This window comes from Passer domesticus, chromosome 9 (genome assembly GCF_036417665.1).
Source record: "Passer domesticus isolate bPasDom1 chromosome 9, bPasDom1.hap1, whole genome shotgun sequence".
Taxonomy (NCBI): domain Eukaryota; kingdom Metazoa; phylum Chordata; class Aves; order Passeriformes; family Passeridae; genus Passer; species Passer domesticus.
Window position 1 is genome coordinate 43,861,101 of NC_087482.1, and position 20,137 is coordinate 43,881,237.

Sequence of the window (20,137 nt, forward strand, 5' to 3'; positions counted from 1 at the left end):
TGGAGTTGGGAGTGCAGGTGTCCATCTTCCCTGTGGCTGTTCCACTCACACCCCATGATTTGTGTGTGGTGAGAGCCCTCCTGGGGCTTTCTCAGAGTCACTGAATCCCTCTGCTCTCCCCTGTGCCGTGGGGATGTGGGAAGCAGCACCCAGAGCTGAGCTGGAATCTCTGTCCCCTCTCATCACATCCCTGGGTGAGGATTCCATGGAATATTGATGGAGCAGAGTCAGTGCTGTCACTGCAGCTGGAATTTTCAGTGGCCATGTGCTGCACTGAGAACTCTGTACAATATCAAACACTTCCAGAGCACAATTTAGTTTGTGTTTATTTTGTGGGTTTTATGCTGTGGAGTTGAACTCAGCTGTGATACTTTCTGTGATTGGCCACAAATCAGTGGTGATTGATTCTGGAATATCCTCTAATTAGAACATAGGAGCCCTGCAAAAATATCCAAAATATTGCCTGCATAGACATCCTGAAGATTGATGAGCAAAAGGCGAAGTCTAATGCGACAGAAGCTTTTTATTTTGAATAAATCTGAATTCAGAAGCAGGTATTTTTTTCTAGTCTTTGAGACCAGTGGGACCCCAGCAAAAAAATTGTGCTTGTCAGAGGGTTTGGCTCAGGAATTTGTCATGAATTTTCATTTCTTGCAAAGCTTCAAGGAGTAAACATTCAAATTTATCATTATGAGGATGAAAATCAAAGTTTTTCAATGCTTTTCATGGTGAACTAAGCAAAAAAAAAAAGAAAAACAAACCAAAAAACAAGCCAGCATGGAAGGACCTGTGGTGCAAGTACTTGTTGGAGGTGGAGGACATTTGGGGTCAAATTGCTGCTTCCCCCACTGAAGTCCAGCTGCCAACATCTGGGCCCCACATTGGAGATGAATGGCTGTGCTGCCAGCTAATGACACCAGGACTGTGACTTGTCACTGTTTCCTGGTGGGACTCACTAAATTTCTGTATAATTCTGTAATTACTGGCCACAGAAATTCACTGAGAAGCCCAGTGGTTATGGCACCCAGCTGGGATATCAGAAACCCAGATTTAGTTCTGCTAAATGAGGCAAAAAATGGGTTTGAACAAAGGGTTCCAATGTCCTAAATCAGTGATCCTATATTAGTCCATTTGCTGATCTCATTGGTTTGGTCAGAAATCCCTTTATCCTTCCCTGATCCAGCTTATTTCAAGTTTTGTTGGGAGTGACGTGCTTTGGGGAGTAAATAAGCTTTAGATCAAGAAATTGGCTTTTTCCTGCTGGAAAATATTCCACCTCTGCAGTCAGCAGATGAATTTCCCAGGGCTTGAAGAGTGCAGGTTACTGAAGGTACTGCAGATGAGTATGCAGCTCTTTTTTTTCACCTGAAATTTCACCTACAGAGTGGGTGATGCTCATTAGCTGCATTTTGCCTCTCCTAAGAATTCCTAACCTATTAATAATCCTCCTGGAGATAAAATCTCTGCAGAGCCTGCGTTCAGGCAGTCAGCACTGGAGTGATTGCTTCTTTTCATGTTTACTAATCCCGAGATGTGTGAAGTGTCCTCAGAGTCCTGTCCCTGCATTTCTCCCCCTCTCCCTTCCTCTGCCTCCTGCACTGGGATGTTTCAGGTTCCCTGCTGGACCACTGATGCCTCAAGATGTGGAGCTGCTCTCAGAGCTCCCTGTCATGACAGGGAGGTGATGTTGGCTATGCCAGTTTGACTCTGCACAGCCAGGACCTTCTCCATCCTTTGCTGTTTCATTTAATTTAATTAAGCTGCTCATTTTGCTGGTTGATGCTGGTCTGAAGTGAAACTTTGGCCAGTTTGAACTTGCCTGAAATGAAAGCAGGAGGCGACGTCAGCCCTGAAACTGCCTTAGCTCAGTTCCTCCAAGGGGTGGTTCCATCTTGCAGGCTGCTTTCTCTGGGATCACCTCCAAGCTGAGCCTCCCTGGGTCTGGGGTGGGCTCCAGCCCAGCTCTGCTCCCCATTTTCCCACATCAGCCCCAGAGGCATTTTGGGCATCCAGATTTGCCCAGGTGTGCCAGGCTTTGAACAAAATGTTGGCATCAAGTGCTGTGGGTGGTGAAACATTGATCCATGAACCATTTAACCTGTGTTTAAGCCCAGCTAGAGCAGCCCTGGTACAGCCCTGTGAGCTTTGTGCCAAGCCTATCCCTGCAGGAATCCAGGCTGAGCTTCCAGGCTTGAGGAGGCAACAGAAGCTTCACACCAGCCTTCCTCTGACCCTGGAGATGGAGGAGAACTGGGACAACTTCAGGCACGAGCCTGATGTCTGTCCTCACCTCAGGGACTTGCAGTGGGTCCTTAGGAACCATGTTTTATCCAAGGCTTCCCAGAACGTTCCACACTCCCAGGCTGGTTTCTGATTTCCTGCTGATGCCTTGTGCAGGCTGCCCTAGAGCAGAGGCTGGGCAGAGTTCCAGAATAAAGCAGGGATTGATTCAAAGGATCTCCTCCATGGATCCACCTTGGGCAGCACCAGAGCCCAGCCAGGGCTGCACCCAGGATGAACCCAAATGGTCCCAAAATGCACCCAGGATGAACCCAAATGGCCCCAAAATGCACCCAAGATGAACCCAAATGGTCCCAAAATGCACGAGCGCTGCCGGGGTCTCTCCCTGGGCTCAGCTCTGCTCCATGTGCACATTGCAGTTCAGGACCAATCCCAGCTGCAGCCCCTGCAGTCCCATCCTGCTTGTTTTTCTCTCTGCAGCCCACGGGCTTTGTGCTCCTGGGCTGAGATTGGGATCATTTGTCCTTGGTGCCCAGCTGGAGCAGGAATTGTTTTGTCTCCCTGCTCTGTGCACAGAGCTCACCATCCCCTGATATGAAGCTCAGAACCGCACACTAAAGTAGCATAGAATGTGAAAAATATAAAAACTAAAACGTGAGGCATCACTGGGACCAACTGGGGCCCCACCAGTGCACAGCCCTTGGTGCCAGGCTTGTCCTTAGGGACCCTTTGGCCTTGAGTGGTCCCTTCCAGACAGCACAAAGGAGCTAAAGAAAGTGTTTGAAAAGAATTGTGTTAAAGTTAAGCCAGAGCAAAGCACAGGACATCACAAACAAGTGTTAAACATCCCCATTCAGTGCCTGGCTTTGGATAGGATGCTCCAAGAACTTTGTGAATTAAAAGATTCCTGTTGTGAGTGTCCCAGAATGCAGGGATTTCCTACTCTGAGTAAAACTCATCATTGCTCTCTGCCTCCATGTAAATTAAAATCAGTATTAAAGGTAGAGAATGCAAAGGATAATGTAAAGGTAAATATTTTGTTTAAACTGTGTCAAGGGGAAAGCAAAAGGCAAAATTTCAAAAGGTACCAATAATAGAGGAACTTTGCTTTTTTGTGCAGGTGTACCAAAATTCCCCAAAGAAAAAATTGAGCCTCTGGATGTGGAGCATGGAGATTCTGTGATCCTGCACTGCAATCCCCCAAAAGGCATCCCCCCTTTGCATATCTACTGGATGAATATTGGTGAGTACATGGTTTTTGCACAGTTCATACAAGGGGGCTCAAAGCATTGGTCTTGCAGAGCAGCTTTATTGCAGATTCATCATGGGTAGGAATTGTAATTGTGCAAGTGCTTGGGAAAAATATCTGGGTACTGAAGAACAAAATTAAAAAATGGAGGGTGGAGATCTGGTTTGACATGACCCAAAGTTAAATAGTTGAGTGCATTGGCACAGCATCTCATTAAATATGAGATTTAATATTATAACTTCTAAACTCTTAGTTGCTCCATACAGCCACACCCCTACATTATAAACCCTTCACCATCTTATCAGTGCAGCTTCTCACCTAAGGGATATTCTCACCTACATCTATAGAAACAGAAGTTTATGGTTTTTCTGCTTAATGTCTGTGTATTGTATTTTTACATCAATCCAAGCTTCTCTCAAGGCTGCAGATCAAACCCTTCAATGTCTTTGGAAGTTTCTGTTTTTCCAGTTCAGTGTCTGTGGAAGTTTCTGGTTTTCCGATTCAACACCACCTCACAATTACTTTTCCTTGCCAGATTTGCAGCACATCCCACAGGATGAAAGGGTCTCCATGAGCCTGAAGGGAGATCTCTACTTTGCCAACGTGGAGGAGAGTGACAGCAGGAGTGACTACTGCTGCTTTGCAGCCTTCCCCAGGCTCAGGACCATCGTGCAGAAGATGCCGATGACGCTCAAGGTTTCGCGCTGTGAGTGTGGCGCTGAGCTCTTTCTTGGCTGCTGGTTTCTGAGCTCCCCAGGCAGCACTGCATGCAGATGGGTGGCTCTCTCAACACAGGGCACCTTGCTGAGTTTATTTCCTGCATTATTAACCTCGTTCTTGGGGTTAATTTCACTGAGGAAAGCTTCTTGCTCTCGCCTGTGTTCTTGGTGGCCATCCCAAGGCATCAGTTTCTCCTGTCCCATCTGATGCCTTGGGATGGCTGCCTGCAACAGGGGCTAGACAAAATTAAGATGGTAAAGTGGGTATTTATTGCAGGTCTTTGATAGACACACCTTCGGCAATCAGAAGCCTCTGAGAGGCTGCACCCAAGATGGACAATGGTCATGAGTTTTTCAGACACTTATAAGTTTGCTCCATTTACATATCAGGGGTTAATTCTTCGATTACAGCTTTTGGTAATAAAGTAATTTACTCCAAGTTTGCCCCCCAAATTCACTGTTGTTTACATTTCTCAGGGTCTGAGGCAGTAAGGTGTCCTTGATTGCCAAGCCTGGAGAGGAATTGTTGTGTCTGACCAAAATGGAAGACAGTAGCTGACGCTCTATATGGAGTTCAGAGTTATACACTAAAGCAGTACAGGATTTGAAAAATTTAAAAGCTAAATCCTAAGGCATTGCTGTCAGACCCCCAAAGTGCCCTGTCCTTCCTCCTGCTGTCCCCGCAGTGAAAGCCAAGGATGCTTTAGGGAAATGTGCTGCTCTTGAGTCCAGCAGGTCCCCAGGAATGGGACTTCACTGGGTTTTGAGGACTTCCCTGGGCAGAGCCTGGTTTGGTCCAGCCTCAGCAGTGAGGTTGGAAGGATGGTATTTTCCAGGTTTTTCCAGGCAGCCTGGAGCGTCAGAAACACAAAAGGTGTTTCCAGTTCCTTAATGAAATTATGCGTAGGGAATTTAAGATTTTAGTTGTTCATTGAAACCTCTGATCTTTCAGACCTACACAACCCAGAACGCCAAGGAGAATTTTGTCTTCATGAATGAAACCCTCTTGTTTAATATGTGATTTTTGAGAGTTTTCTTGTAGGGATAAAAAGATAAAGGATTAATAGTGGCTTTGTGTGTTCAGTGCTTGCTTAGACTGTATCTTGGGGTAATAATTGTGAGAAAAACATCAAGTTAAATGTTGCTCTCCATGGCTTTTCAGATGGGTTCAGTCCCCCACACATGCACACAGAGATTAGAGAAAAACAAGATGGGTTTTGGCTGCTGGTAGCCCTGGAAGTGGCCCAAAAACCCACTTCAGTGTGTCCATCTTGTCATCAAAGCCACAGGACCTGGGCCAGGAAAAGATGAGAGGCATGAACTGAAAGGGTTCTGTAAACTCAGCTTGACATTGCCCACTCCACCCTGTGCCAAGTGCCTGGTGAGGGACTGCATTAAAAAGAAATAGAACAAAAATAGCAATAAGAAACAAAATAATGGATACATTTTATAACAGTTCTCTTTGTGGATAATTAGTGATTTTTATTGCTGTAAATAGCAAGGATGAAATGCTGATTATAACACCCATGAAGTGTTAATACAGAATAACACAAATCTTTAAAGCATTTCCATTGTATTTTCAAAACTCAGTTGCTCATCTGTTGCTTTCTTTTATATTTTTCATTCTTCCTTTCTTTTGGGGCAGAAATTGGGGGGTAGGGAGGGGCATGGTTTTGTTTTGGTTGATTTATGGTTTCTTTTGATTCTGTCTCAACGCTGCATGTTTGTTTGGTTGTCATTTTTATTTATTTCAGTAAAGCATGCTAATGACTCAGGCTCACCTAACGCTGCTGTTACTAAGGGTGAGTTGAATACATCTGTTTTTAGCCTTTGAACTGAGACTCCACCAGCTGAGGTGAAATGGGAGCTGCTCAAAAACACATCACAAAAGCCTCTTGATTGTGATGGGGTGGATTTAAGCAGTCCAGGGAGCACAATTGGCTCATCTTGTGGTTTCTGAGAGCAATCTGCAGGGCTTTTAATGAAAAAGGCAGGGTTTTTTTTTTCACTTGAGAAAGGAGCTTTGTAAGGGGGTGGAAGTGAGGACATTGATGTTCAGGGTTTCTCATGTTATCAATTCAGAGCAGGAGCCAGAGCTGGATGCTCCAAATCTTTTTCTGGTGGTTAAGAGAACTCTGGGATGAGACAGCCAAGGTTTGACACGGTGAATTCATGTCCCAGGGGTCAGCCTGGGGCTGCATTGCTCCGGAATGAGCTCAGGGTGTGGATTTATGGAGTTTGGGTGCCCTGTGTCACCTCCATCTCCATGGGAGGTGGCTGCGTCTGTGTGGTGCCCTGTGTGTCACCAGCACAGGTGACACCACAGCAAAGCCCTTCTCATCCTGTGCATTCCCACCTCCCACTGCTTTGCCTGCCCCTCTCTGTGGAGCAGATCCTGGAAATATCCTGCAGGCAGCAGGTGCCTATTCCTGCAATTCTCCTCCTGCTTCCTTTTGTTTCAAATCTGAAATTTAGACTCTGTAGTGCTTGGCTCTTCATGTCTTTGGTTAAATGCCTTTTGAGAGTCTTATTTTTTTTTTTTAATGTTCAATTTTAACCCCCTCTAGGAGATTTTTCTTGACAGACAAACACTGATGTTTCTGAAAAGGAGGTTATCCTGGAGTGGTTTGGGGTGGATAACTCAGAGCACTCATCACTCCCCTGACTTTGCCCGTGGAGCTGAGCCCTGGGAGCAGCACAGGCAGGGCTTGTGCACCATGGCTGCCCTTCCAGAAGCAGTTTTTCCCTCCAAGGGATGTCTGAACTCGTGCTGGGAAGGGGCCTGGCTGCCTTTGGCAGCAGGAGGTGAAGGGCAGATGGGAAATGTGTGAGTGTGTCCAGAGGCACCAACGTGTCCTGCTGCACTCAGAGCACTTGTGACACAGATCTGCAGAGATACAAAGCAAGGGGAAATTAAAATTAAAAATGAGAAAATGGTTCAGGGAGATCTGTGTAGTCTTTTACCAAATCATCCATAACTGGCTATTTTTTTAAGAACTAGCACCATTTGGGGACTGATTCATTAGTGTGCTAATTGTTATGATAGTGATAACTGGGCAGCCACTGAAACCTGCATTTTTCATCCTAAAACGCTTGTTTGGCAGGCTGGAACAAATGGGCTGTTGGAATCAAATGCAGGTCAATCTTGTTTTATTATTTTTACAGTCTTCCTTACAAATTGTATCTCCATTACTGTAGATTTAATAACTGGAGCAGGAGGGACAATTCTGTGGGATGCTCAAGTCAGGAAAGGTGGGGTTTCACCTGAGGTTTAAAAGATGATGGAGCCAGTGGATGATAAGAAAGGAGCTGTGGACCTAAAGATCAGGAATTGAGAAGATCAGACTGCCTGAGGAAGGGCCAGTGCTTGGAAAACTGGATAGAAAACTGTAGGAAAAGGGTTTTCCCAGCACTGCTGCCTGTTGATATCACTGTACCTCCCTTCTGGCTGTTATCAGGGCTCCTGGATTAGTCTCAGAGTAGATAAATAAAAAAATCCCACACAAATGACTGTCAGAAACCTTCTGGCAGCAGTGATCTTTGTGGCATTATTGAAGAATATCTGAAGATTTTGCACCTAACTTCTGTTTTATTTTATCTTTCAGCAAATTTTATCAAGGAAAGGAAGCCCAAACTGCTGATCCCTCCTGAATCTGCTGGCAGTAGCTCATCAGTCACTGTCATCAAGGGAGGTGTCCTGCTCCTCGAGTGTATTGCTGAAGGGCTGTGAGTAATGGAAATCCTGCACAAACTTAATCACCTTTGGAGGGAGAAATGAGCAAAGAAAAAGGGATATTACAAATTATGCAACAGTTTTAAGTGCAACTCCTGTGCAGAGCTTTCTGTACCTGTAAAGCAGCACAGAGTGCAGGTAACAGTAGTGTGTTGGTTATTGCTGTAGCTTGTAAACGAGTAATTAAAACCATGGTGTGGTAAGTATGGATTTTTTTTTAAATTTTTCTATTTTAAAAACTGAGATGTTTTCAGTAGTGCTATTTTTGAGGTGTCAAGAAACAAAATAATATCAGCATCAGCTTCAGTGCTTTTGTTCACAACCTGTAATGGATTTTTTCTCATTTTGCCAATTCAGTTTTGCTTCAGTGCTCAAAATTTAAGATTTTACAGGTGTAAGATCTGAGTTTTTTTTAAAAACAAAGTTCTTGAGTGGTGTAACACAAGACATCCTTTAAGGAATGGTTGGGCCATTGAGGGAAAATCATCAATCTCAGCTGCAGCAGGAGGGGCTGGCTCAGGGGTGAATGTGACCCTGGCTGTTTCCTGTGTCCATTCCCCAGCACCCAGAATTTCCATGGGGGATGTTCATTCCACGGTGTCCTCACAAACAACAAGATATTGAGGAAAAAATCCATGGCTATGTAGGAGTACAGTGAACCAGTATCAGCTGTATTTGTGATCCTGATCAATCCAACAGCAAAGAGCAAACCTCAAACCTTGGGCACTGCCAGGGATCCAGGGGCAGCCACAGCTGCTCTGGGCACCCTGTGCCAGGGCCTGCCCACCCTCACAGGGAGGAGTTTTTTCCTAAAAAACCTTCTAAATCCCCTCTAAACCTTCTCTCAGTTTGCCATCCCCCTTGTCCTGTCACTCCAAGCTCTTTTAAATAATCTCTCTCCACCTTGCTGACTCCCTGTGAAAGAATAATATAGGGAAGGGTTAAAATAGTTGCTTTATGATGGGAAATCATAAAGGAAAATTTTTGTGGGAAATGAATTTGTAGAGAAGTCTTAAAGCTTGACAAAACGGTCATAAAGTATGTATTTGTATACAAATTTTGAGGTAAGAAATGCTGATTTAAAAATACTATAGAATAAGAGAGACATTGTTGAGAGAGAAGTGGAACTAGAAGTTGATTTTGTATAAAAGATGAAATATTTTAGAGAAATAGAACTATGAAAGATGTATTGTAGTAGGACCTACGAAGGGTAGTTTTAGATGATTAGCTTTAAAACATTTATAACATAATGTGCTAATAACAAGCCAAGAAACACTTACAATGTATTACTTAATCTGACAGATTTTGTCCTTATAAATAACACAGGACAAAATGAGGGTAAGTAAGGAAAAGGACTGGGAAATAAATGTTGAGTTCCATCCTGACAAGGAGCTGGGATTCCCTTCTCAGGGCTGCTGCTGCTGCTCCAGCTCACTCAGCCACGAGCCCTGCTGTGCTCTTCCAGTGTCCCATTTTGTCCCCTGTGCCTGTCACTGCAAAACTCGAGCTGCCACCAGAGAAAGAGAGAATCTGTGCACCCACTAAATCCCCAGGGAAAGCAGAGTCCCTCTGGTTTGGCTGGGACAGAGCTTTGTGTAGAGCAGAGCTTTAAATCACCGTCCCCTCGTGCTGGACGTGGAGCTGCAGGCTCTGCTTCCCACCAAGATAATTCCCATTAAAGGCTCTGCAATTATATTCCCTCCATAAAATTCCAAAGTCAGGATATTTATCTGCCTGCACATGTTTAGGGCATTTTGTTTTTCCATATGGGCTTGAAAGGGCATTGCTGGTGGAAGCTGGCAAGGAGTTGAGTTGGCATTCCTGAAAGGAGGTGAATTACTTGTCTCTGTTGGATTCACTCCAGGTATCTGCAGTGAGTTTTGCTTCCCTGTTGCAACATTTCCTTGTCTAATTTGCTCCCCACCAAGTGAATCTGCCAGCCCAAAAACCTCCCCAGAGCCACAACTCTGATTTTAGAGAGTTTTCAAGGGGTTTTAATAGGGAAATAATCTTGGGAATACTCAAATATGAATTTTGCTGTGCAAGCATGAGTATCAGATACAGGAAGAGAAAGCCAGAAAAGTCTTTCTGTCCCTTTGGAAAACGGTAAAAAGAAAGAATATTTTTGTTTCACTCTAAATTTTCCAGGAAACTCTTTAGAAAATTACTTTTTTTTTACAAAAAGAGGGAATTTTTAAGCAGTTACTTTTGAAAGCACACAAAGTACTTCTTTGTCTTATCACCAAGCACACCTTTTCATTGAAATCCTTTAAAAAATGTAATTTTTTGGAATAAAATGTTATTTTTCTGTGCTAAAATTGCCATTTTCAGCAGAAAAACGATCAGCTTTTCCTACATCTCTACCAATCCATCCTGCCAAATGTCCACAGACCATGGAAGTGGATTTCAGGGAACTCAGATCACGGGCACCCAACTGCAAAATAGGGAATTAGGGACATTTCCAACCTGTCGTTTTTTAAAGATTTATACCCTGAGCAGTGGCAGTGTCGGGAGGGCATGGCCTCGGAGCTGGCTTTGGGACAAGAGTGGGATGGGGGCTCTGGGAGGGGATAATGGGATATTTGCAGGGCTGGTGGAGCAGCAGAATTTCTGGGTGCCTGGGGCTTTGTGCCTCGTGCCTGGGCCCGGAGCCACGGGCACAGATGGGCTCAGGGGGACGCGGCTCTGGCGCGGTGGCCGCGGGTCCTGCGCGGTGTCGGGGTCACCAACAACTTCTGTCCCCACGTCTGTGTCACTTCTGGCCCTTCCTAGGGATGGGGAGAGCATTCCAGCCACCTCCAAAGCACTGCAGTGGAGTCTGGCCCTCCTGGCTGTCCTCAGGTGCCCTTTTGGGGCAGGAGGGGATGAGCTCCTTGTCCATTGTCCATGCCAAGGCACATCCAAGGAATGCAGCTTTGCCCTGGTGAAAATCCCACTCAGAGGGGTTGTGCAGAACAAGGGGCAGCAAAGCAGCTGTTTAGTATAACCTTAGGTAGCCCCAGAGTTTTCAAAGCTTTAAAAGCTCAAAATCCTCTAAAAGCACCTCCCAAACCCTGGGTGTGAGCAGCAGCTCTGCCACGTGAAGCGTCACAGCAGCTTTTTGCATTCAACTCAAAATCTTCTTTTATTTCCTTTGTTCTCAGCCCAACCCCTCACCTCAGCTGGGTCAAGGTCACAGGAAACATGCCCAAGGATGAGCCAGAGACAGAGAATTTTGGGAAGACACTGAAGATTGACCAAGTGACAGCAGCTGATGAGGGGACGTACCAGTGCACGGCCAGCAACCCCATGGGCAGGGCCAGGCACGAGTTCCACGTGCATGTGGAAGGTACTCGGTACTCTTTACTAAAATTATTGCTTTGGGACTAAAAGGTGGGAAAAGGGAGGTGAAGGAGGCTCTTTGTTAATATGAGCAACTCCAGAAATTGATGCCAGCCTCTTGGGTTTGAGAAGATTTGCACAAAATAGCACCTCTAAAACAATAGCAACAAAAAATGTAAATGACGCTTTTTGGTTTTTTTCCCTGAACCATGAAGGCTTTAAAAAGCAGGGAACAATACAGATATGTGAGCAGGTTCAGCACTCTAAAGATGGGAGGGAGTGAAGCAGAGGTGTTGATGAAATGTCTTGTACTAAGCTGAAGGTCAGAAGAAAGATCTAATTATTCTTTTTGCTCTTAAAAACTGTGAAAATGGTTATACTGGGCTGTATCAGAGGGACATTTAGCTCAAGTTCCTTTCTTTGATTTCCACCAAAAGTGGTCTCTTAGGGAGGGCTGTGAAAATTCAGTGTGCAGACAAGGTACCACCCCTTGCCTCCTTCACTTGTTCCTCTGCTCTGATTTTTGTATAAACACAACCTCAGCTGGGAGCGTTTTCTGGAATCCCTGAAAAGTATCACAAAACCTGTGAAACAAAGCAAAAAAGATGTTTTCTACTATTTTTATCAGTTAAAAAAATGGAAATACGACCCTTTTTGTCACCTCAGTGAGGACCCAAGGCTTCTTTTTCCCTTCTCCTCCTCCCAAAACTGTGAGGTGTGCATCAGGTAGAGATGCCCTTGCCCAGAAGCCAGCAGAGCTCTGAGGAGTTTTTGCAGAACCAAGAACCCTCCCTGCCACTTTCTCTGCCCATAAATAGCTACAAAATGAGAATCCTGAGGCCCAGCTGAAAAACTTGCTGAAAACATTTGCCTGATGAAAACTGCTCCAACCTCTTAAAAAATAAAACAAATCCCTGGCAGTTTTACCCTGTTAGAACCTTCCAAGTGCTTTATTTCCATTAGGGCTCCTCATCCCTCTGTGGTCACCAGATTTCTGATGGGAGAAAAGCACTTTGTGCTCCCTGCTCTGTATTTGCTCAGCAGCTGTGGAAAAGATTTCCTCCCAGCGGCTGATGAGTCCTCTCCACTCCCTCAACCCAGCCTTGTCCCTTGCACTCCTCTTCCCCTTGCTGGGAGTGTGGCAGAGGAGGATCCCAGGGCATGGCAACTTCTCAGCTGTGGTGGAGGGGAAGTGCTGACTCCCAGAAATCCTTCCAGATGGTTTGGAGCATCTCTGCTCTAGCAGAATATTTTAACAATCTGGCTATGATTTTCTTGGCTGTGAAAAATCGATTTCCTTCAAAGAAAATGCAGGAGCTGCAAAAACTAAAATATCAGAGAAATAACATGAATTTTGCAGTTTAGAATATTGACCTTCTTCTCCCACAGTCTCTAGAGGAAGGAAAACTTCCTGGCAAACTTCCTGCTTATTAACAAACAAGTGCTTAGAGAAAGAGAAAAGCAGGAAATAATCCCACTCCCAATCCCAGCCATTGCAATGTAAAAAATCCTTTTCCAATTGCTATTAAATCCATTTTCCATGTGTGTAACTAAAGGTGGCTCCTGTCAGCAGCAGGGATTCTTCCAATTAGGAGTCACCTCACATCCAAGGTAAACCTGAGCCCAGGCCCTGCTGTCTTCTGCAATTCCTGAGCAGCGAATGTCGCTGTCGTTAATCAGAGATGGACACGTTCATCATTCTTGCAGGAGCTCCTGTGAGCACTCTCAAGGGCACATCCTGAGCATTAATTTCAGGAGGCTTCAGGGAGCTCGTGCTGGTGTTGGGCTCCTCACACCTGACAGGTTTCTCTCATAGGATGCATGCAGGGAGAAGAAAATTAAATATGGAAGAAAAATTATATGTTATTAACCTCCAGCCATCCTCAGTGGAGTGCTGGGGTGTAAATCAGGATTTTTCTGTCACTGTGCCATGTTTTCTGTTCTATTTTCTGATATTTGAGGATGTCAAACCAACATCCCACCCTTCTAAATACCAGTTTTAATGATATTTGCATGCAGCCCACTTCCTAATCCTACCAAGTCTGAGGGCAAAGATTTAGGCAATCATTACCAAGCATATGAAAATATTCAGCAAGCAAATTGTTTGACTGTTTGAGCATTTTAATCTCTCTTTGCAAGGGAAGATGTAGCCTGGAATACCTGAGCAGATAAAAAAACTCCACTATTGTTATTAAAATGAGAGAGAATTATTTAAAGAAAACAGCAAAGCAAGCCCACAGATTGTTTTGACTTCAAGTGATTATTTGGTTGTTGTTTGTAGTTCACCAAACTTGACAGAAAATGAATATATAACCTCCAAATCTTGCAGGATCATCATCAGCTAAAGTTACTTTGATCTTGACTGAGGCTTCTAGGTGGAGTTTAATAGAAATAATTGTTACAATATAATGATTAATTATAGTAATAATGTAATAGCTAAGGGCCTTTGCAGTTATGTCTCGTAATACTTTTATTACTCAGCCAGAGAAAAAGAAAAGAGATTAAATGAATGGGAAGCAGAAGCAGAACTGGATGTTTTAATCAGGCTCAAGCTTTCTGTTTCACTGGAAAATTGCTCCAACAGGGATGCAGAGCCCAAGGTGGCAACAGCAGCTGCTGCTGGCCCTGGGGTGGGATGGATTCCCAGCCTTTGGGAGGAGAATTTGAAGCGAATTTGAAAAATTGGGGAAGGATAGAAAGGATGGGTTCAGTAGGCACAAGCACAGAGCAGTTCTCACCAGGCAGCACTGATTGGCCTCATCAGCACAGGCTGGGAAATGCTTGCTTGGGTTTATTGGGAGAATCCACTGGATGGCAGGAGGAACATCTCTAGGAAGTGTTAGTCTGGCGGAAAAGGCAAAAAATCATCCTGGAAAACAGAAGGAAAAGTGTTGTTGTAAGAGACTGCTGAGAACTGAGAAGACCTCACCTAAAGTGAGCAGATTTACAACTTCATCTTCTTCAGGAAAGGTCAGGAGAAGGCAGCAGGGGTGGTTACAGGGCTCAAAATTATGGCATTTGGGAAAAAAAAAAATAGATATCTTTAATTTAGGAGAAATTACACCTGGGGAATGCACAACAGCCTTCAGAGGAATGGAAAATCCTCCACCAAGTTCCCTGGGGGTGATGGAAAGCAGGGGAGAGTTAAACTGCAGCAGGCAGAAGCTGGTTAGATGTCCCAAATTTGTTCTACTCATGGGGAAAACAGTGGGAGAGGCTGAGGGGAAGGTTTGGATCCTTTGTGGGATTTTAGATTCTGTTTGGGATGCCCATTTTAGATCCTTTTCATTTCTGCATCTGTCAGTATTTCCCATAAGGACATAAATCAATCAGGAGGAGCAAATTGATAACTCTTACCAGGAAGAATAAATGACGCAGTGAAATATTTGCCATTCCAGATTAACTATTTGATTATCCAACCCCTGGATTTTGTAGTTGATAAAAATATGTGTATATTTTGTTATATTTTGTATACTTTAAGCAGTATAGCACATCTGCCATGTGGAAAAGAGGTTCTTCAGCCTTTCTGTGAAATTGAATTTCACACCTGGCAAAATCTCATTGCCTCTGACTTCACAGCTTCTTCACTTCCTTGGAGCACTCACAGCAATTCCAGTGCTGAGAATGGGGAGCAGTGACATCAAATATCAGCTCACAGCTCCAGAGTGTGGCGCAGGAAGGGATCCTTCAGGTGGTTTTTATTCAGCCTGTGCCTGGTGTCTCCAAATCAGGGAAATATCCTGTCCCAGTTTGTGGCAGATTTAGGGGAAAATTCCAAACTGGCAATTTAATCAGGACTGCTACAAACCTTTCCCCCTCCATGCCTTTGACTCATCTTTTCCTGATGAAACCATGGTGTATATGAGAAAGAAGAGAAAATATCTGCAAAACCAAAATATTCTGGTGTTTGCAGAGTTTTTCCCTGGAGCCAAATACCAGGAAGCTTAACAGATGTGCTCATGTCACTGTGGGAAGGGAAGAAGCACTGAGTGAGGATGTTGGTAGAAAAATCCCTGCTGTGCGAAGCAAGTGGGATGATTTTATCATTTTAAATAAGCTTTAGCAGTTTGAATTTGACTTCAGTCCTTGTATGTTAATTAAACCATTCCTGGGTGCTCTCCTGTGGGAATGCTGGTCTGGGTGTGGAAATGCATCCCACTTTAGGGGTGTTTTTTTCAAAATATCTGTGTGAATGTGAGCAGAGATGTTTTGCTTTAGCGTATCTCACTGATAACATCTGTTGCAGTATTACCAGGCAACAGCTCTGTTAATCTTCAAAGCATTTTATGAGCATTAACTAATGAATCCTCACGTTTTCCCTACATTACCTCACCTTTTTCATAGGGAAAATTAAAATAAAACTCTGTGATCTTCCCAGCACTTGCAGAAGAGGCAGTGTCAGGTCTGATGTTAAAATCTCAAAGTTTGCTGCCTTTCAGGGGAAATGATGAATTCCAGGCTGTGTTTTGGGTTGAGGCTGCCCACTGAGGGCTCAGGGACTTGCGTTCAGTCAGAATTAAGCATTTTTGAGATAAATTCTCTTTTTCTCCCCTTTATTCCCCAAGAGATATTATGGATATCTCTTCCACACGAGGTTTGGGTACCTGATGCTCAGGGGCTGCTCTGCAGAGCGGAGTTTTTCCCAGAGCTTCCCCGGAGCAGCTGGGAAAGGAGAGCACGGGGAATGCAGCAGCACATGGCTGCTCCTCTACCACCACCCTGTGGCACCAAACCACTCATCCCCAGCCCTGAGAGAATGTTTTACCCTTCCTAAATGTGGCATGGATCAGCCTCTGGTCTGAACACACCATGGAAGAACAGGAAATCAAGGTGATGGTGCATTTCCTCAGCACAGGGAGAGGGGCAGGTGGATCAAAGTGGATCAGTGCTGTCCTGGAGCTCCGTCAGCTCCCAGGGAAGGTGATGAAGCCACTTGCTTGTGCCTATGGAAGGGAATTCCACCTGGATGGATGTTCCACCTTGTCTTGCTGCAATAGCCTCACCTTAATTCATAGATCACTCTCACATCTGAGGGTCCTTGTGGAAATGCTGACCCATTCCCTCCTTCCCAGCCTCTCCTTCCCTGTGCATTCATTTCCCACTTGGATGAATGCTGCCCGTTCCTCCACCCTGCCTGACACCCACCAAGCCTGCAGAACAGCACTGGCCTGTGCTGATGCCAATTTCACCTTTCCTTTACACGGGAAATAAAAGAAATTCAGCTCAACCACGGGATGGATGGGCTGTGAGCAGCGGCTGAGAAGTGTTGGTGGCGTTTGCCATCTCCTGGAGAATCCCAGCAACAGCAGAGGCACACGTTGGGCTGTGACTGTGGTGCCTTAGGATTTCAGCTTTTCTATTTTCCATCTATTTGTAACCCTGCAGTTCTTTAGTGTGTAACTCTAAACTCCACACACAGTGGGAGCTGCTGCTTTCCCAGTTTGGGCAGACACAACAATTCCTCTCCAGGCCTGGCAATCAAGGGCACCTCACTGCCTCAGGCCTGAGATGGGAACAAAAGTGAGTTGGGGGAGCAAACTTGGGGGTCAATGACTTCATTAGCTGAAGCTGGAATTGGCAGATTCACCCCCAATATGCAAATGGACCAAACTTATAAAAGTGTGAAAACCTGTGACCCATGGTCCATTTTTGGATGGGGCTTTGTCTGCCCTAAATGTACCTGCAGGCCCTTCAATAAATAGAACAGCTTTTTATTCCCTTAATTTAGTTTAGCCTCTGTTCTTAGGTAGTCCCAAAAAGGCATCAGCTGATCCCTGCTCTGTCTCTTTTCCCAGAGCCTCCCCAGTGGCTGAAGAAGCCTGAAGGTGGGGTCTACAGCGTGGGGACAAACCTGGTGCTGCTGTGCGAGGCCATTGGGAACCCCGAGCCCAGCATCCAGTGGAAGATGAACGGGATGCCCATCGATGGTACGTGCAGGGGCCAGGGTGCTTCTCCTGCCCAGCTGGGGTGTGCCCCTGTATCACCCAGTTTGAGGGAACTCACAAGTCCTAACACACAGAGTGATGTCTGGTTTGGCACCTCTCTAGATATGAATTGTTTGTTTACTTAAATAAACTAATATTTAAATAGGATTTTTGAAGAGAGTGGTGGTGAACATTGCACATGTGGAGCTGTGGTACCTTTGAGGTGTTGCCCTGTAATTCTTTCATCTTTTGGGGATCTGGGACAGCTCGAGGGCTCCTTTTTGCTTCTGATTTAAGTGGGCTGGGGAACACTGGTGTAGTGATATTATTATTATAATTTCAAAAAGTCTCCGTGGTGAATTTACTGGAATTTGGTGCTCTGGAGCATTTCCCCATTTCCCTCAGGCCGTGGGACTGCTGGCAAAGGCAGAGCCCTGGAACTCACCAGCTGTTGGGCACGGTTTTGGTTGGAACCTCAAGATGTTCTTTCCTTTGGCTTCCCAGCAGTGAGGAGAGCCTGGGAGCTCCCCAGTCACGGTGTTCCTCCAGCTGCTGACACAGTCTGGTGTTTTGCAGGCAGGACCTTCCGAGGGAGAATCTCCACCAGGGAGATCAGCCTGACCAACCTGCAGCTGCAGGACAGCGCCGTGTTCCAGTGCGAGGCCACCAACAAGCACGGCACCATCCTGGCCAGCGCCAACGTCAACGTCCTCAGTGAGTGCCCCAGGCTGTCCCCAGCCCCAGCTGAATCCTCAGAGCAGCCTGGGGCTTGTCACCATCTCACGGTTCCTTTGGGTTCCTCATGATTCCTTTGGGTTCCATGGTTTCTTTGGCTGGTCGTGGGCATCTCGTGGTTCCTTTGGACTGGCCCCAGATTTTAAGAAGTGTTTTTCAGATTTTTGCAATGGGTTTTATCACGGGCAGTGTTATGTGCTTAGGACAGGCACTCCTGAGCTTTGGTCTTTAAAAAAACATATTTGAAAAACATGGTTGTGATTGGGCTCAAAAACTTGAATTCAAGCACAGTGAAACCACTGGGGACTGAATTGCAGCCACAATGCTGGTTTTGAATTATTAAGTGTACTTTTAATCTTTGATTTCAGTTGTGATGTTCAGTCTGTTCTTTGAAGAAAAGGGAGTGAGGGGAATTTTAATAAAAGACATCTCCAGAGGCAGCAGAATTGTTTTCTCTCCTGGATGTTTCAATTTCTGACATGTCCAGCAGTAAACCCCTGTTGTCTCTGTCAGTGAAACTTCTGAGAGCTCAGCTGCTCAGTGCAACTCTTCCAAACAGCTGTGAAATTCCCATTAAACACCTCAGCCTCTCAACTTTGCAGGATGCAGGGCCAGTATTTTTATTCCTAATTCTGAAATGTAGTGCTGCTCACATTGAATTCTCTCCTGCAGATATTGCCCCCCTGATACTGACCCCAGATGGGGAAAACTACGCCACAGTCGTGGGTTACAGCGCCTTCCTGCACTGTGACATCTTTGCCTCACCTGCAGCAGATGTCAGATGGTAAGATACTGGAAACTGGGTTTTTTTCATGTGAAACAAGCTCCTGCAGGCTTCCCCAAGTTTGAAAAGTCTGCTAGGTGCTACTTCTACAGAGTTAAGAATAGAAATTTGCAACAAAACTGGATATAATGTAAATTCTCTGTGTTTAAATGCGCTTTTAAGAATTCTAAAGAACTGGTTTGGAGAAGAAGAGTTCCTGGACGTCCCCAGTACATGTTTGAGACAAATGCCAGGCTATACATTAAACAAAACCATGCTGTTTATAGCCTAATCCTGCTGCAGCTTCATCAGTTTAATATTGGCAACCCTTCAAGTTTGGGCACGTTATTGAGGTGGAAATGCAGTGACTTACAGAACACATTTACCTGGACATGCTCCCATAGGCTTGGAGATCACAGGATTGTCACAGCAAGTGACAGGTGCAATAAAATTGCAGGTGGCAGCTGTAGATTAAAGACAGAGTATTTTAGAGAACGTTTAGGCTCTGTCCCTGTGGGTTTGATGTGCAGAACTTTATGAATTGCTGCACGTGCATGAAGTATCTCACTAATCCTGACTTTAATTGCTCAGTGGCAAAGCTGAGTCCCAAAATTCCCCTGCAATAACCCCTAACCATGAACTGACACTTCCTGCAGTAACCCAGGCCTGTTTTTATCACTTCAGGACTAAGGATGACAGCGTAGAGCCCCTTTCAGCGTTTCGCTACGAGTTAAACAAGAACGGCACCCTGGAGATCAGGGACACCAAGAAGGAGGATTCGGGGTCCTACGCCTGCTGGGCTGCAAATTCTGTGGGGAAAAGAGCAATCACTGCTAACCTGGACATAAGGGGTGAGGAAAAAACTTTCATAGCTGCTAAGATTTTATTTCCACAATTTTTCAGGAAGTAGTGAATATTCAGTCCAGGGTGCAGATTTATTCTGTGACTTCAGGAATTCTCTGGATATTACAACCTGAGATTGTCACAGGTCTCGTATATATATGTAGCCTTTAACTTTTTTGGATTTCTTGATGTACTCACATGGTGCTCATTTTCCTCTGGATGCTTGCAGAAGCAGCACAGCCACCAAAAATTTGCATTTACTCATTATCTCAAAAGGATTTCCCCTCCTTTTTGTCACTGCCCTGTTACACTCAGGGCAGGCTCTTGGCTGATCCTTGGGAGCCTTCCCTGTGCTCCTGGGCTTGGTGAGGTCCTTGTTGATCCAGATGTGTTCCTGCTTCTCCCCCAGCTGTGGGATTCCTTTCCCTAAAATTCCTTCCCATCAGAAGGCACATCCCAAAATGGATTAACTCCCACAGTGGACACCAAACACCTTGCAGGGTGCTGCTGGTTGAAGAACTTTGCACTGGGCTTTTGGCTGTTTGTTGATAAATATTTTTAAACAGAGCAAATAAAAGCCCTCAGATGTGTTTACTTTTAAATTTTAGA

The 20,137-nt window shown here is 45.1% G+C and overlaps 1 protein-coding gene across 14 annotated transcripts in view; it reads left to right on the forward strand.

The window, feature by feature from the left end:
* CHL1 (cell adhesion molecule L1 like) overlaps window positions 1-20,137 on the forward strand; it is a 122,365-nt gene that overhangs the window by 78,381 nt on the left and 23,847 nt on the right. For 13 of the 14 annotated variants that reach the window (XR_010368756.1, XM_064433109.1, XM_064433099.1 and 10 more), the window contains 9 exons: window positions 3,362-3,484; window positions 4,026-4,196; window positions 5,964-6,011; window positions 7,815-7,935; window positions 11,086-11,270; window positions 17,059-17,190; window positions 17,764-17,901; window positions 18,595-18,706; window positions 19,370-19,536. Coding sequence is in view for 13 of the 14 variants with exons in the window: in XM_064433109.1 (XP_064289179.1) it covers window positions 3,362-3,484; window positions 4,026-4,196; window positions 5,964-6,011; window positions 7,815-7,935; window positions 11,086-11,270; window positions 17,059-17,190; window positions 17,764-17,901; window positions 18,595-18,706; window positions 19,370-19,536 (1,197 nt within the window). In the remaining variant the exon portion in view is untranslated. The remainder of the gene's footprint in view (window positions 1-3,361; window positions 3,485-4,025; window positions 4,197-5,963; window positions 6,012-7,814; window positions 7,936-11,085; window positions 11,271-17,058; window positions 17,191-17,763; window positions 17,902-18,594; window positions 18,707-19,369; window positions 19,537-20,137) is intronic. The other variant, XM_064433107.1, reaches the window with a different exon arrangement.